The following is an 18,542-nucleotide window of genomic DNA, read 5'->3' as shown; positions in this document are numbered from 1 at the left end:
AGGATCTGAGGCATGAGCTGTACAGGCTCCGCCCTATTCTGGAAAGGGGGCGTGGCAGCAGCTCATTTGCATTTAAAGATACATGCACGAAAACAGCGTGCCTTTCCTTCCACTCAAAGATGCGTTTACAACATGGTATAATAAATGATCTGTGGGGTATTTTGAGCTGAAACTTAACAGACACATTCTGCGGACACATGAGACTTGCAGTCAAACCAAAATGTATTCAGAACCATTCAACATTTCTCACATTATCACAGTTTATTCGCTATAGTTTAGAAAATGATAATAAAATATAACAAGAACTCAGAGTTATCAAATCAGTCAATATTTCACTGGTTTTGCCCGTCCTTCTGTTAGACTGTCTCACAGATGAGATGTTGAATATCTGTCAGCTGTTAAATTTAACTACACAATTAGATAACACCAATTTATTGCTTAATTTTGTTCAGTCTGTGTGTAAAAAGGTCACAATAGCAATTAAAGAAAAAACACTTCAGCAAAACATGATCAGGCCAAAGTATCTGAAAAATATTTGGTCCCAAATTTGTATAAATGTTACTGGTAGTCACTGTATGAAGAATGTTTGGGTATAAAATGTCACAGTTTACTTTATTTTGCTCTCCTCACTTACACAAATGAACTATAGTGTCCTGCACACACTAGTGAAAAATATTATATCTGGTGTCTGAATAATTTTTGGTTTGACTGTATATCACATCTAGTAAAAAGAGGCATGATAGATCTCCTTTAAATACTCTCTTTGTCGTCTTCCTCAGCGGTGTTCACAGAGGTCCCTCATGACATCTCGGCACAGAGCGGTCAGGACGTGGAGATGGCCTGCTCGTTTCGCGGCGCGGGGTCGCCCTCCTATTCGCTGGAGATCCAGTGGTGGTACATCAGGAACCACAGAGAGTGGACGGACAAGCAGACGTGGACCACCAATCAGGTATGGCGTGAATTATTATCAACTGGACCAGAAAACGTGTTAAAAAAACAAACATTGAAGGAGAAACCCGAAACAAATCTAGAGACCAGGGACTCTTTTCACACCAGATAAGAAGAAACCACTTAGCAACCACCCAGAACACCCTAGCAAATACCCTGTGGAGTGTGTTTCCCGTATAATGACATAACCCACTGCTTCACTACTATAGTACGATGCATCGTTGAAGAAATCAACTAGCTAGTCACGACTGTTTCCTGAAACCGTATTGTCGTAAATTGGTCGTTCAACCGCGTTAGTTAATGAAGTCACACAGGTGATGGAGTAATAACTTCTTTTAAAGGGTACATAACATGCACAGTTTCACCTAATCTCATGTTAATCTTGAGTACCTATAGAGTAGTAGTGCATCCTTAATATCTCAAAAAAGTGTTTAGTTTTATTATATTTAGAATAGAAAAATACAGCTTTCCGATTCTCTCCGGAAAAAGCCGAAGTCCTGGAGGCGGAGCTATAGAGTCAAGCGGTAGTTCTTGATTTCAGAAGAAGCAGTCGAACAACAGGAGAGATCAGCAGTCTGTGAGTGTTTACTTTTCCCAGTAGATTTTAGCGCGGCTGTGTTGCTAGGAAGTGTGTTTTACCGTGTTTTTACTATGGTAAAAACGCACGTGTGACTTTGTTTGTGCGTCGTGACTGGTTAGTTTCGCTTGACTAAACAGGAGGGCGGGACCTAAGCCAGTTAAAGTATTTATTCTAAGAAACTGCTAGTACTTATCAGAAGAAGCAGTCGAACAACAGGAGAGATCAGCAGTCTGTGAGTGTTTACTTTTCCCAGTAGATTTTAGCGCGGCTGTGTTGCTAGGAAGTGTGTTTTACCGTGTTTTTACTATGGTAAAAACGCACGTGTGACTTTGTTTGTGCGTCGTGACTGGTTAGTTTCGCTTGACTAAACAGGAGGGCGGGACCTGCTGTATTCAATAAAGAGATATTAGGTGTGTATAAAATTGGTTAGTGCACCGCGGCAGCGGTCGCGGCAGCCCTCGTGTGAAGACCTCATCGTGTTAAGACCGAAGAGTGTAAAGACCAACGACTCTACCTGTGCGACTCCACCGAGCAAGGACACCAACAAGGCACTTGAGTATTAATTTTCCCTATTTATTCCTTTACTTTCTCGTCTACACAACTTTTTCATCTGATCTATTTGTTTGTGACCTTACACTATGTGTTTTCAAATCCCTACTATTACTAACACACGTAAATCAAATGTCACACGTCAGAGGCAGTCCAATCCTAACAACCTGCGTACTTTTCCGGTGTCTTCTAGTACTATATTCTCTTTTCCTATTGGTCTCTGGAATTGCCAGTCCGCTGTAAACAAAGCTGATTTCATTACATCTATTTCTAGTCATTTGGGTCTCAGTCTACTGGCCCTGACTGAGACCTGGATCAGACCAGAGGACACTGCCACACCAGCTGCCCTCTCCACTAAATTCACTTTCTCACACACCCCTCGCCTGACTGGAAGGGGTGGTGGTACTGGTCTGCTCATCTCAAACGATTGGAAATTTGATCATTTACTAACTCTGTGTGACAACAGCTCTTTTGAATCACATTCAATTACTATCACTAGCCCTATTAATATCCATTTTGTAGTTGTATATCGTCCCCCAGGGCAGCTCGGCAGTTTCTTGGAAGAGCTTGATGTGCTACTCTCGTCCTTCCCTGAGGATGGTACTCCTCTCGTTGTTCTTGGAGACTTCAACATCCACCTAGAAAAACCTCAGGCTGCTGATTTCCACACTCTGCTTGCCTCATTTGACCTCAAGCGAGTATCTACTGCGACTACTCACAGATCAGGTAATATATTGGACCTTATCTACACACGCTACTGCTCCACTGACCATACACTGGTCACTCCACTGCACACCTCAGATCACTTCCTCCTCACTCTCAACATCAACCTGCCACGGAACACAACACACACTCCTCCACAGGTCACTTTTCGGCGAAACCTACGCTCACTCTCACCCTCTCGTCTATCCTCTCTGGTCTCATCCACACTTCCTCCACCTGATCAGCTTTCAACACTAGATACTAACAGTGCAACTGATAATCTTTTCTCCACTTTAACATCCTGCTTGGACACCTTCTGCCCCCTTTCCTCCAGGCCAGCCCGCGCCACACCCTCTGCCCCCTGGTTATCTGATGTTCTCCGGGAACATCGTTCGAAACTTAGGGGTGCAGAGAGGAAGTGGCGCAAATCAAAAGATCCTACTGATCTTGGTCTTTATCAGTCCCTCCTCTCTTCCTTCTCTGATAATATCTCTACTGCTAAAATGACTTACTATCACAACAAAATTAACAATTCTTCAGACTCTCGCATGCTTTTCAAAACCTTCTCCTCTCTTCTCAACCCTCCTCCTCCTCCTCCTTCATCAACACTAAATGCTGACGATTTTGCTACATTCTTTATAAATAAAACAACCTCCATCAGCGGCCAATTTAGCAATCCACAAATTGACACACACACTTTTCCAGCTAACACGCACTCTCTACCCTCCTTCTCTCTACTCTCAGAGACAGAAGTCTCCAATCTCCTCCTTTCCAATCGCCCTACCACCTGTCCGCTTGATCCTATTCCCACTAACCTACTTCAAGCCATTTCATCCTCAGTTGTACCCACACTCACACACATCATAAACACCTCTCTTCACACTGGTACCTTTCCCACAGCATTTAAGCAGGCTCGTGTAACCCCACTGCTTAAGAAACCCACTCTAAATCCAGCACATCTGGAGAATTACAGACCAGTATCTCTCCTTCCATTCGTCGCGAAAACACTTGAGCGAGTTGTTTTCAACCAGATCTCTTCCTTCCTTACACAGAACAACCTCTTGGACAACAATCAATCTGGTTTCAAAAGCGGACACTCAACTGAGACGGCCCTGCTCTCAGTAATTGAAGCTCTGAGACTGGCAAGAGCAGCCTCCAAATCCTCAGTTCTCATCCTGCTGGATCTGTCTGCTGCCTTTGACACAGTTAACCACCAGATCCTCCTGTCAATCCTAAAGACGAAGGGCATCTCGGGAACCGCACTCCAATGGTTCAAGTCATACCTCTCAGGTAGGTCCTTTAGGGTTTCGTGGAGGGGTGAGGTGTCTAAGACACAACATCTAGCTACTGGAGTGCCTCAGGGCTCAGTGCTTGGACCACTTCTCTTCTCCATCTACATGACATCACTAGGATCTGTGATTCAGAAACATGGTTTTTCCTATCACTGCTACGCTGATGACACACAACTCTACCTCTCATTCCAGCCCGACGATCCGACGGTAGCTGATCGTATCTCAGCCTGCCTGACAGACATTTCTGGCTGGATGAAGGACCACCACCTTCAACTAAACCTTGCGAAGACAGAGCTACTCGTGGTCCCGGCCAACCCAACACTTCACCACAACTTCACCATTCAGCTAGACTCGTCATCCATAACTCCATCTAGATCAGCCAGGAACCTTGGTGTGGTAATTGATGATCAATTGAACTTCACAGACCACATTGCAAGAACTGCCCGGTCATGTAGATTTGCCTTGTACAACATTAGGAGGATCAGACCCTTCCTATCAGAACATGCTACTCAACTCCTTGTCCAAGCGCTTGTTTTATCCAGACTTGACTATTGCAACGCTCTCCTGGCTGGTCTTCCAGCTTGCACAGTCAAACCTCTGCAACTGATCCAGAACGCCGCAGCTAGAGTGGTCTTTAACGAGCCGAAAAGGGCACATGTCACTCCTCTCCTCACAAAACTGCACTGGTTGCCAGTTGCCGCTCGCATCAAATTCAAGTCACTGACGTTTGCCTACAGAACAACCACTGGTTCTGCTCCCTTTTACTTTAACTCTTTACTTCAGACTTATGTGCCTTCCAGGAACTTGCGCTCTGCAAGTGAACGGCGTCTTGTGGTGCCATCTCAAAGAGGCACAAAATCTCTTTCTCGGACCTTTACCATGACTGTTCCCTGCTGGTGGAATGATCTGCCGAACTCAACCAGAGCGGCTGAGTCCATAGCCACTTTTAAGAAACGGCTGAAGACACTTCTTTTTCGACAGCACTTGATCCAGTAATACTAACACTTTCTCTCTACTACTCTATTCTGTTCTATAAAAAAAAAAAAAAAAAAAAAAAAAAAAAAATGCGTTTATTTAAACTGAGAAGGGTCATAGCACTTGCATTTTGTTGTCCTACTGCTAGTTTAACTGCTTCTATTGTTCTCATTTGTAAGTCGCTTTGGATAAAAGCGTCTGCTAAATGAATAAATGTAATGTAAATGTAATTTCCAGCAAAAGACAGAAATCTGATCCAGTTGTACTTACATGAATGGGGTCTTTTATCACTGGGACCGCTCCACGTTTTAATAGCAAACGATTTGCAAATCCAGCGTCGACCTGGGCCTTGTTAATAAAACATTCGTCACTGAAATGACCAGAACACACAACCGCACTTCCTACACTCCGTTGCTGCCCCGGAAAAACAAACTGCATCCACTGTTCCTGTAACACTGGGTTCTTTGGAAAGCTGAACACGGTAAGCTATCCCTCACATCCAAATACACACTTTTTTGGAGACATTCTTGAACAAATCCTATGCAGCGCTGCCGGTGATTTCCTGTTGAAGCGCGTTGATGTGCGCGGTCTCGCTCTCCTCTAGTCGACGTGCTCGCGGGCGAGCTTTTCCGAGAGAAATGCTCATATAAGGAGTTGCACTCTGATCTACGTCATTAGATCCACGATCTAAAAAAAACAGCCGAAACTTGTACCAACCCGGAAGTAAGATTTTCAGCATAGAAATTCTCCGTTATTCGTCCAAAATATTTTTTTAAAACTTTGCCCATGTTTAGCATGAGAATCTATCTCTTTAACACTGTAAACAACTCTGAATACATGAAACACCATTGTACCCCCCCTTTAATGAATCTGTTTGAGATTGAATTAACGCTAGATGTTTTGCTATAAATTACGGACATGGCATGGTATATACTCAGTTATTTTGCTTTATTTCCAGAGTCAGTCATAGGCTCATTCTTACGTACTAGAGCACGTTCACACATGCGCACTCTTCAAAAACTACGCTTTAAATCTCTTGACAAACAAAAAAACGTAAATGACATTTGTACTGTATTAATTCTAAATTAAAGACACAGGTTGTACTGAATGTCAGCTTGCTTATTTTCCTCAAGATGAGGATTTATAGAGTCCACATTTCATGCAAACCAGAAACTCTGCTTCTAATCACAGGTCGAGAGAGTCGTTCCAAACGCAACTCTGCGATGTTTGCGAATGTTCGTTAGAACGATGGTTTCGGGAAACACCGACTCGTTGAACTGCTGATACCGACGGAACTTGCAAACATAGTTGGCTTACGATGGCTTTCAGGAAAACGCACCCCTTTAACACTGGCTTAGGTTGAGGATTTAATGCCAATGTGTTGAGAATTAAATCTGATCCAGAAACCAAAGAGTTACTAAGATCATAATCCCAGCGTTCTGTCCCCTTGAGTTCAGCCCTTAACCTCCACGCAGATCTGCCCACAACTACAGCACAGAGAGCGGCTAACCATTACTAACAATACACAGAACAATACGATCCTCAGCGGGCCTGCTGTCACCGGCTGCAATTATGAGCCCGTTTTCTCTCTCGCGCGCGCTCGTGCCACTCAAACACTCACACACACAAACACTCACACACAGACTCCTATTTTAAGAGTCTGAGAGAGAGAGAGAGCGAGGGTTCGGCATCCTGTCCGACACACACACACACACACACACACACACACACACACACACACACACACACACAGAGTTTAATAACCAGCTGCCAGTCAAAGGCTTCAGCTGTGTGTAGAGCTGCACAGCATCACCTGCATGAACACAGACACATCAAACCTGAGAAATTCAATACGTCTGTAGATAAAATATACAGCAGCCATCCAGTCAATTTAGATGAATGACTTTGCATTATATAAACTCTTAAAAATAAAGGTTTCAAGAAGGGGATGCCATAGAAGAGCCATTCCCCAAAGAACCTTCCAGAACATTCTAAAAATCTAAAGAACCTTTTTCCACAATAAAGAACCTTTTGTGGAATGGAAAGATTCCACGGATGTTAAAGGTTCTTTATGAAACCGTCGATCCCAGTAAAGAAGCTTTATTTTTAAGAGTGTAGCAAAACATCAAAGTAAGTGTCATTTGTTGCAAAGAAAGATGCACAAACAGAATTGACAAGAAAACACTTGACAAAGAGACATTTGAAATCAATCGAATAGGTCAATAGACATTGGGCCCTATTTTAACGATCTGAAACGCGAAACGCAAGTAACTTTGTGGGCGGATCTCTTTCGCCCGACGCAAATCTAAAATGGGTTGGTCGGAAGTAGCTTCATTACTCATAGGTGTGGTTTGGGCGTAAGGTGAAATAAACCAATCAGAGCGTCATCTCACATTCCCTTCACAGCCGTGGAGACCGACGTTCTCGTCAGGGCCGTAAAACACAGAGAAGTGACATTGGGGATGGAGAAACCCTCCCAAATTAGCTTCGGTTAAACAGGTATAATAATTTGGGTAAATGTGTAAGCTGTGTTTATGCCTATTATTTCACATCTTCATGGACACAATGATTTCCCTCGTGTGGAATATTTTTCCTTGTAATTATGTATGGTTTGCAAAAAAAAAACTGCTGCGTCTGTGCCGATGAGAGAAGCAAAGTGTATGTGCGTTGTGCACACGCTACATTATGGCCAAGCATGCGCCCTTAAAATAGCATCTGAACGCGCCTCTGACTTTAGACGAGGTTTCTCCTGGTCTGTGGAGGAATTGTTTTCTGAAAATGCAAAATAGCACCAGGGAACGTTTTCGCCGGAACGCGCCTCTTTTCGCTGAACCGCCCCCGGGAGCGCAAGTTCATTCCCTAATTTACCGACGTGCGTCTGTGGAGGGAAAAGTCCGCTGTGCGTCGGGTGCAAAATAGGGCCCTGAGTGTTTGTGTTTGTGTAGTATTGCGGAAACTGTAATTTGTGTTATATTGATATAAATCATTTTACACTATAAATATTGAAATAAATAATTCACATTTTGGTGACACTTTAGAATAAGGTTGTTTGTTAACATACGTTAATTCATTAGTTAACATGAACTAACAATGAAAAATACTTCTAAAGCATTTATTAATCTCAGTTCATTTCAACGTTTACTAATGCATTATTAAAATCAATAGTTGTATCTATTAATATTATTTAATGGTGTGAGCTAACATATATTTTTATTGCCTAACATTAACAAAGATGAATAGATACTGTAACAAATTGGTAGTTAATGTTAGTTAATGCACTTAGACTTACTAATGTTAATTAACGGGACCTTATTGTAAAGTGTTTCCCATATTTTATGGTGAAATTTCATAGTGAAAGATTGAAAGTCTGGATCCAAGACAAAACAATAGAAATCTAAACATGCAAAAGCAGCAAAAAATTAATAATAAAGGCCTAGTTAAATGTTTTCAAGGCCGTCATATAACAAAAACACATTGGTTTTAATAAAACCGCTGGGACATAAAGTGGCCAAAGTTGAAGAAACATAAATATGAGAACGGGAGAGGATACAGTGGTATTGATGGACTCTGGGGTCTGCGGCAGGTAACAGTCCACATACATTAATCACAACGGTGGAAATAACTGCAGGTTCCCGAGAGAGAGAGAGAGCGAGAGAGAGAGAGTGAATGAGTGAGTGGGCGAGATTGCAGGACTTCCTGCTGTGAGCTCAAGATGCTCTTTAATTGGATGAAGGGATGAAAAGAGAGACATGGAGAAACTCATGGTCACCTTTGCGTCATGTTTTATTCATGAAGGGCTCTTGAGGATCAGTTCAGATTCCAGCACTTTATATGCTTGTGTGTTTTAGTGCTGTTCAAATGTCCTGCTGCAAGGTTTGTTTCACTGCATTAAACACACAAATACTGTAGAGCAAGGACTAGATGGCATATTTCAACTGCTTGACTGTTTTATCATCGGAAAATCAACAGTATATTATCACCCAATATATCTAGTAGGCTAAACCCTACTTTACCTGCGTGCAAATCTTGGCTGCGTGATTATTTAAGTTGTTGCGAATATGTATTATATTATATTAGGGTTTATAAAGTTGGTTGTATAAATTCAGTTTTATCTGCATGCATATACAGTACATCACATGTAAAGAGAAATATACTATATAGCAAATATCAAGAGCTTGATTGCTTGTATCGTGGAAAAATGTAAATTATATTTTTGGCAAGTATCCACCAAAGTAGAAATAAAAGGATCAAAACAAGATAATCATCAATGTTTTTGATGTTAAATAATGCAAAAAAATAAATAAAAAAAATGCAACTATCTACAATTACTTATTTAGCCTGAAATTTATATTTAGTGTAATATTTTAGTTTGTTGTGTTGAATTTAGTGTGTTTGTGTATTCAATGTTTATGCTTGCAGCACTTTGAGGTGAGAAAATAAAATAAATATTACAAACAAAATCTATAATTATTTATTAGGGTTTCTTATTTTTTATTTCAGTTTATTTTTTGAGTACATCAAGTAAAACTAAATGAAAATGAATGCTTGTTACTTTATTTTGTTTTGTTTACAGCTTCATGGATAGCTGATTTAACCTGATATTCATATTAAGTTTAATATTTTTGTCTGTTGTGTTATTGTATTTATTGTGTTTGTATATTCTATATTTATGTTATCCTTGTATCACTTTGTGGTGAGAAAATAGAATATTTATTAAAAGATAAGTAAATAATAAAACAAACCATTTAAAAATGAAAACCTTGAAAATAACACACTTATTAAAAAAAGAGAAAAATATTGAAATATTTTATTTTTATAGTGGAAAATATGGTCAGAATATGCAGTTATAAATCATTATGTGTATGTATGACCACGATGTTTCTGGTTGCAGGTGGTGCCACAGAATGAGATGTCAAAGGATGCCACCAAAATCAGTGTAAGTTTGTGATTTCCTCCTCATCTAAAAGTACATGGTGTGTGTGTGTGTGTGTGTGTGTGTGTGTGTGTGTGTGTGTGTGTGTGTGTGTGTGTGTGTGTGTGTGTGTGTGTGTGTGTGTGTGTGTGTGTGTGTGTGTGTGTGTGTGTCAGGAGGGCAAATAACTGGAGCATGCAAACACAACATCACACTCGCTTGGGCTAAAGGTGATTTGTTTGCAACTTGCTCGGCTCTTGCTGGTTGAGCCGCTGCAGGCTGTGTGTGTGTGTGTGTGTGAGAGAGAGAGACGCAGAAGCCTCCTCACGTTAAAGCAATGCAGGCTTAGAGAGAAGCTCACAAACACAGACTGAGATAAAGCAGCTGGGGTTTGTGTTTCAGAGGTGGTGTGTGACACGGAACAACAGTTAAACGATAACACAGACACACACACACACACACACACCTCATTCTCAGCTGTGATTGTGCTGTAGGTCATCACAACTGTGCTGTTGTCATCCAGACTCACTGCATGACTGTCAGTGTGATATTGCATATAAGCAGTTGATATTAGGGGTGGCACGGTTCACGAAACCCACGGTTCGGTTCGTATCACGGCTTTAGGGTCACGGTTTTCGGTTCTGTACGGTTCTTGTTGTTATTTTTTCTTTTAATCTTTAACACTCCAAAAATTTACTTCAGCATATATGATATATAGCTTAATTATCTAATTATTAATTAATTTATTTCATAAATGGGGCGTGTTTGCAAAATGCAGCTTCTCATTTCCCATTCCTAAGTAATAGTGAGCGGTCACCGTGAGGAAACTTTCAGTGGCCCTGGAGGTCCATCCATCTGTAGTGAGAGCTAAGTGGACTGTGTCGGACAGTTCTTTGTCAATTTCTCCTCGTGTCTCGTCATCATAGGCGTAATTTGTGGGTGGGACATGTCCCCACCACTTTTTGACAGGGTCGATATTATCTCGCAGCACGGATGTACCAATACAAATATCTCCAGTTAACTAGCAAAGTATTCGTTTCGTTCGTTTGTTAAATAAGAAGCAATCTAGCGCTGAAATGTGGGTTTTTTTATCAAGTGATCAAAGTGCTCGTTGCCGCTGCGATCAGTGGCGCGGATACAGTGTTCTCTTGTGGCTCGCGCACAGTCCAATCCGTTGAGGAGACTCTCTATTCGTTCCGGTGAAATCACAACACAAAATTCACACAAATCTGTCCCTGCTTGATAAACAACCACTGATAAACATAATCGGTTTTGATGAAAAAGAAAAAAATATATCGGAGTGCGGATTAGAACTCAGAACCTCTGACACGCTTGGCAAAAGTTCTGCCACTGGACCATTAAAGTACATACGTGTAACAGTCGATCTATGTTTTTATTCACGTGGAAAAAAAAACATATAGTGGAGTAGATAAAATGTCTAAGTAAACCCAGTATACTATTTAAATCGATTGCTGGACATCGTAATATTATTCTACATACGTCTGATTTATGATTTAGCATTGTACACGGGCACGAGGCTATATTGCACATGCGTCGAATCGTGCGAACCGTGCGAAGAACACACGCTCCGAACCGAGACAAGCGAACCGAACGGTTCGGATGTTTTTTCATGTACCGTGCCACCCCTAGTTAATATTGAGTAACGCCTTGGTTACGACTGGAACCTCAGTTCCCTGAAGAGGGAATGAGATGTTGCGTCGAGAGGCAATCCACGATCCTGTTTTGGCTTCTTTTGGTAATATTTTTATTTAGTGGAGCACAATTTAAACAAACATTATTGAAAAAGCGTGTCTGAAATTTCGGTTCCCTTTCAAGGGAACTCGCGCTGCGTCAAGATGACGCTGTGGGAACGCTCTATGTGATTGGGTTGTGAAGCACGTGTGAAATCAGTCCAGTGCCGTATAGGCGGGTGACGTCATGGCAGGAAGCTATAAAGCGCACCCACACCAAACATTGTCAGCGTCTGATAGGTCGAAGTAAGTCGATCACAGTCACGGCAGAAGTATGGCAGGGCGACGCAACGTCTCGTTCCCTCTTCAGGGAACCAAGGTTACAGTCGTAACCGAGGCGTTCCCTTTCAAGGGAACTCGCGTTGCGTCAAGATGTGGGAACGTCTATACCAGCGCCACCACGGTGACCAGTGCCTAGGGTTGCCAACTGTTCTGTATAATACGGAATCGTCCCGTATTTGACACATAAAAGTCTTTTTCCGTATTGAACTGATACGGAACGCACTTTGTTCCGTATTTTTGAGAATCAATTCAGTGCAAATCCATGACAGACACATCAGACTATGAACGAAGACAATTGTAGGATAAGAAAAAAAAAAACCCGACGGTGCGGTAGGCTAGATATTAATTTGTCCCCCTGTTTGTCTATGATCAGCTTAGCGTTTTTAACATCTTGGAACATCATCAGAGAATGCCCTTTTAATTGGTCATTTCAGTCATTGTGAGTATCGTAGCAACGATAACGACAAGTGACAACAGCGGGAAATGTAAAAATAACTACCTCCGAGCAGCCGGCGAAAAAGAAAAGAGCACAAAAATATACATACAGGTGTTGTAAAGCTTGAATGCAGTATTTGAGTGCAATATTTAATATTTTCTTTATTAGCTGTTTTTTTATGTATTAATGTTTTGCACTGGAAAGAAAGTTAACTATAATGGAAGTATAATTATATAAAGATATTTGCACTACACTTCCTTAAAATGTTGTCTAATTAAATTAAAAATATATTTTTTTGCACTGGAAAGAACATTCTAGAAGTCTAATTCTATTGCATAAGTTCACACAAGGCTACAGAAAACTGTTGTGTTTATTTTTCTTCAAATGCAGTCTAAGCCGATGAGTTTTGAATGATATATTTTGTATTTGTTTAAGTTAAAAATAAAACGTATTATAAACTAAACAAATCCATGGTTCATTGTTGGCAAAATGACCATGATAGCCTTTATATTTCACATCTATGTGGTTCAGTCTTGTATTGATTAGGCCTACTTTGCTATTCTATAAATATATAGGCCTAATATGTTGTAGGCCTATTATAATATGCTATAATGTATGAAATATATTTATCTAAATATCAATTAGTTTCCACAATATTCACCAGAAGTCATCATTTCAGGGGTTATTTTTAAAAATTTCCTTCCGTGGGGGCATGTCATACCCCCCCCCCCCCCGGTTCCTTATTTCCATTTCAGAAAGTTGGCAACCCTACCAGTGTCTGTCTTGTGTAAAATCAGGCGAGCACAACAAAGACAGAATCACCTGAAGATGAAACCCAAAACTAGGCTGTAAACCCGATGAGTGCGTGCGGAAAGGAACATCCCACCGCATCACACACCTCTTGTAGGGATACCCCTAATACAAGGCCACAAAGCCGCCATACTCTTCCGGCTCCAGCGCACCACGGAGGAAACCGGTTTGATTCCTGTGCAGTGAGATCTAGAGTGATCGTGGCCTCTATAACCTCAGTTGAGAGACCTGAGTCTATGAGTTGGGAACCCACACTTCCTATAACTCTGTTCTCCAGAACTCCCGGGAGTAGAACAATCAGGGAAACCATGTACAGATATGAGCTCAACCCTCGAGTTCCCTTGAGCTGACCGTGCATGCTCTACTCCCAAACAAACAACACATGAGTCGCGTGTATCCCCACTCGTAATGAAGCGAGGGCAGGGAGGAACACACGATCCAAAACGCTGTTTGCTCGCCCTTATACTCCTATCTAGATATATAATATGCTTGTGGACTAACAACAATAAATAGACAGAGACAGTTTCACACAGAGCGCTTGCTGAAGAAGTGTGGGTGCGCTTTATAGCTTCATCACCCGCCTGTACACCACTGGACTGATTTCACACGTGCTTCACGACCCAATCACGCAGAGCGTTCCCACAGCGCCATCTTGACGCAGCGTGAGTTCCCTTGAAAGGGAACCGAAATTTCAGGCAAGCTTTTTCAATAATGTTTGTTTAAATTGTGCTCCACTAAATTAAAATATTCCCAAAAGAAGCCAACACAGGATCATGGATTGTAATTCTGTGTTGCAGTTTACACAAGATCATACTGTAGGTTATGGCTTGCAATGCCGCTTGTCAGATGAGTGGAAACATCTTGGAGGGTTGCACAATTTGCGATTTCAATTTTGTTTTTATTTCAATAAAAGTTTTTTCATTATTATTTTATGATCCGAACCCATGGGTCCTCAGGATTGCATCCGAATAGTCCCCATGAGCATGTCTGATCGAGGACGAGTGCACAGTCTGCTCATACGGGGCTTTATTAACGTCAACTAGTGACTGAAGCAACACGTCGACTAGACAAATCTGAGAATGTGTAGCTTTACAGGTTGAGTAAGATCTTCTGTGTGTGTGTGTGTGTGTGTGTGTGTGTGTGTGTGTGTGTGTGTGTGTGTGTGTGAGAGAGTGTGTTTGTGTGAGTGTGTTAGAGAATGTGTGTGTGAGAGTGTCTGTTAGAGAGTGTGTGTGTGTGATTATGTGTATGGGAGTGTGTGAGTGTATGTTGTGTGAGTGTGTAATAGAGAGAGTGTGTGTGTGTGTTAGTGTGTGTGTGTGTGTTAGTGTGTGTTTGTGTGTGAATAAATCAAAGCATCTCTCTCTGCTACTCCATAAAATATTCACAAGGACATTTGCTTCCACTGAATGCAGAGCCGTTGATCAGAGACTGGAGACTCACTGGAAACCACTCGCTGGTGTTCACTGGAATCCACCATGACCTTCACCATTACGTTGTTTTCAGCTCTTGTAGATTTAGCTGTGATGTTATTTCTGATCCTAGTGAAGCTGATGGCTAGAGGGTTTGTTTGTTACCATCCTCGACATATGTAACGCTGTGGAAACGAGTTGATGTAAGTGTGTTTGAGTGTGTGCATGTGGGTTTGTGAATGTATGTTTATTTATCCACCTGATCCACACTCAATCTGCTTCACTGGCAGACGCGTTATTGAGCGCCTGGACCCGCTGGGAACGCTGACCGCTTTACACAGAGATTGTCCTGTTGTCTGTTTTTCAGAGAGAGAGAGAGAGCTGTTGAGTGAATGTCTCTCATCCGTCTCTGCGGTTCCACGTCTGAATCTCTCTGATGCATTTCACTCTCACACTGCATTCACTTCCGCTAGGAATTCACCCATTTACTCATTTAGCAGTCGCTTTTATCCTAAGCGACTAACAACTGAGCAATTTATCATAAAGAGGCAATAAACACAAGAAGTGCGGGTAATACAAAGTTTCAGACATCATTTAGAAGCTCGAACAGGGAGAGATTAAGGAATGGTCAAAACATTGGGAAGAAGGTTTTTTATTTATTTTGTTTAGAAGGATGCAGTTATAGGCATTTTCAGCTGTTTCTTGAATATTCTGCATTCAGGATAGGGTTGGGAAGATCATTTGTGACCCTGGATCACGTCACCAGTCACATGTCGCACGGGTATATTTGTGGCAATAGCCAACAATACATTGTATGGGTCAAAATGATCGATTTTTCTTTTATGCCAAAAATCATTAGGATATTAAGTAAAGATCATGTTCCATGAAGATATTTTGTAAATTTCCAATCGTAAATATATAAAACATTTATTTTTGTGAGTGAATGCAGCACAATCATGACCATAAATGGAGAACTTTAAAGGAGATTTTCTCAGTGTTTTGATTTTTTTGCTCCCTCAGATTCCAGATTTTCTAATAGTTGTATCTCGACCAAATATTGTCCTATCCTAACAAACCACACATCAGTGGAAAGCTTATTTATTCAACTTTCAGATAATGTATAAATCTCAATTTTTAAAAAAAAATACCCATATGACTGGTTTTGTGGTCCAGGGTCACATTTCACCAGTAGGGATGGGCGATATACTATATCACAATATTTTCTGGTATTTATTGCGCTAACGATATCTATGACGATATTAATATAGTCCCATTCACCACTACAAGTGAAAGCTGCATTCTTGAGAGCCTCAGAAACACAAACATCGATCTAAAGTAAAACGTACCCATATCAAATAGGCTCCTTTAATATACCAGTTACATAATCGTGAAGACAGTCCCATATCGTTATTATCACGAGAAAACCAATTCTTATCGTGAGGAGAATTTTTACCAGTATATCGCAAACGATAATATATATCGCCCATCCATATTCACCAGCAAGAAACTGAACGAAAACATTCTGGGAAGTGATTTTGTGGCTCTCAGCGTCGCTGGCTTCTGGAGGGCATGGAGATTCATGAGGAGGTGTAGAGCCTGTGGCCGTTCTGCAAGCTTCAATCTCATCAGCTTCAACCAGCAGCCAGCGCACAGAGATAAACAGAAGTGTGACGTGAACTCTCTGGAACTCTCTTTATTTGAGTGTTGAAGAACACTCGTGCTGCTGCGTTCTGGATCATATGTAGAGGATTGTATTGTATTGTATTATATTGTAAGTCCAGCCAGAAGAGCATTGCAATAGTCCAGCCCTAGAGATGACCAGGCCTTGGATGAGGAGTTGTGTTTCATGGGCCTGATCTTCCTGATGTTGTGCAGTGCAAACCTGCATGATGGAGCTGGCCCTGCAGTGTGGTCTGTGAAGGTCAGCTGGTCATCAAAGATCACATCAAGATTTCTGACCGAACTTGATGGGATTATCATTGAAAGATGGTGAAATTGGATGCAGGGAAGCCGAGATGCTCCTCTTTGTAAGGTTGCACTGATGCATCTCTCTGAATCTCACTGCTGCATCACACTGGCCTTTTACTACAATCAGTAGTTTCCAATATGCAAATTTAATTTATATATTGTATATATATAAACAGAATATTGCAAAACAGTTGGCAAATAATTAACTATAAATAAAATATTTATTAACACTTACATTTAATTGTACAGATATTTGGACACAATTATTTGAATTTATTTTAATCTTTACATTTTTTGGTAATTTATTTTTGAATAAAATATTTATAAACATTATTTGGGGTATTTTATTTGAATTTCCCATCCAGCATTACAAATAAAGATATTTGAATAATTTTTTAGGATTTATTTTTTCATAATTTATTTTAATCTTTTCATTTTTCATAATTTATTTTTTAATATAATATTTATTAACATTTTAGGTATTTTATTTGCATTTCGCATCCAACATTACAAATAAAGATATTTGAATATTTTTGGGGGATTCATTTTTTCATAATTTATTTTAATCTTTACATTTTTCATAATTTATTTTTGAATAAAATATTTATTAACATTTACATTTAAATTTTTGGTATTTTATTTGCATTTCTCATCCAGCATTTGTTATGCAATATCCCAAAATATGCATAGAAATATGTGGAAGAAAGCCCAGTTATTGACTCCGCTGCTTCCTTGCACTACAAAAAACTAAACAATAGATTGTCACAAAAGAATTTGTAAATAAAGCAGTAGTTTGTCAATGAGTTCAAGAAAACTAATAATAAATTAAAGCTGCAAGCAGCGATGAAAGGGCCCTCGCACCCGTGCCATCAACACTCGGTGGCTTTAGGAAGGCAGAGCATGGTTGGGAAATGTACATTTAAGGAGGTATATATAGTAAGAGTATGTCAAAGTCAGTTACAAAATGTTTTGTATAATGGTGATAATAGCATGCTTCATGACTCAGCTAAGTGTTGCTAGCATGTTCAGTCTGTTTCTAGCATGCTTAGTACACAATAATTATGTGGTTAGTACTGCATTACTGTGTTAACCATGTCAGTTTCTGTTGCCAGTAGGTGGCGTTATGACTATAACTGAATATGAGCATGGATGTGTGTTCAGGACAGAACTCTTATCAAACATGTGAAGTTTGGTGCAAATTGGACATTGCCTTCTTGAGTAACAACAAAGTCATGTTTCATTGAATTAGCATTCTTTAGAACTTAGCTAAGCATTGTTAGCATGTTTTAACATGTTGCTAGAACGGCATCAACGTGTTAAACATGTCACTTCCTGTTGCCAGTTGGTGGCGCTATTACTATAACTGAACATTCTCATGTAGATGTGTTCAGGCCATGACTCTTATCAAAAGTGTGAAGTTTGGGGCAGATTGGACATTCCATGCCTGAGTTACAGCAAATTCCTATTTAATTGCAATAATAGCATGCTTTAGCACTTGGCTAAGAGTTTGCTAGCATGTTTTAGCATGTTTCTAGTATGTTGTTAGCATGTTTAACACTTGCTGGCACTTTTTTATATGTTATTAGGAATCCACAACAGTGTTAAACATGTCACTTCCTGTTGCCAGCAGGTGGCGCTATGACTGTAACTGAATATAAGCATGGTCATGTGTTCAGGACAGAACGCTTATCAAAAGTGTGAAGTTTGGGGCAGATTGGACATTCCATGCCTGAGTTACAGCAAATTCATATTTAATTGCAGTAATATCATTCTTTAGCACTTAGCTAAGTGTTTGCTATTATGTTTTAGCATGTCTCTAGTATGTTGGTAGGATGTTTAGCACCTACTGGCATTTTTTTATATGTTATTAGGAGTCAAGAACAGTGTTAAACGTCACTTCCTGTTGCCAGCAGGTGGCGCTATGA

At 40.5% G+C, this 18,542-nt stretch overlaps 2 protein-coding genes across 2 annotated transcripts in view; both read left to right on the top strand.

The window, feature by feature from the left end:
* Positions 1–18,542, top strand: part of vstm2la (V-set and transmembrane domain containing 2 like a) — an 80,212-nt gene that overhangs the window by 54,328 nt on the left and 7,342 nt on the right. Inside the window, exons 2-3 of the mRNA XM_079850056.1 lie at positions 780–949; positions 9,938–9,982. Coding sequence (XP_079706182.1) covers positions 780–949; positions 9,938–9,982 — 215 coding nt within the window. The remainder of the gene's footprint in view (positions 1–779; positions 950–9,937; positions 9,983–18,542) is intronic.
* LOC307145833 (uncharacterized protein) lies at positions 2,167–4,482 on the top strand (the record flags this gene model as incomplete). The annotated part of the gene is made up of 2 exons (XM_079849427.1): positions 2,167–4,069; positions 4,264–4,482. 2 exons carry the CDS (start codon positions 2,167–2,169, stop codon positions 4,284–4,286), a joined length of 1,926 nt encoding a protein of 641 aa, XP_079705553.1. The 3' UTR covers positions 4,287–4,482.

This window comes from Squalius cephalus, assembly GCF_949319135.1.
Source record: "Squalius cephalus genome assembly, chromosome: 18".
In the NCBI taxonomy this organism is placed as follows: Eukaryota; Metazoa; Chordata; class Actinopteri; order Cypriniformes; family Leuciscidae; genus Squalius; species Squalius cephalus.
Note: the sequence above shows the minus strand (reverse complement) of the source record. Positions and strands in the feature narration are given on the sequence as shown.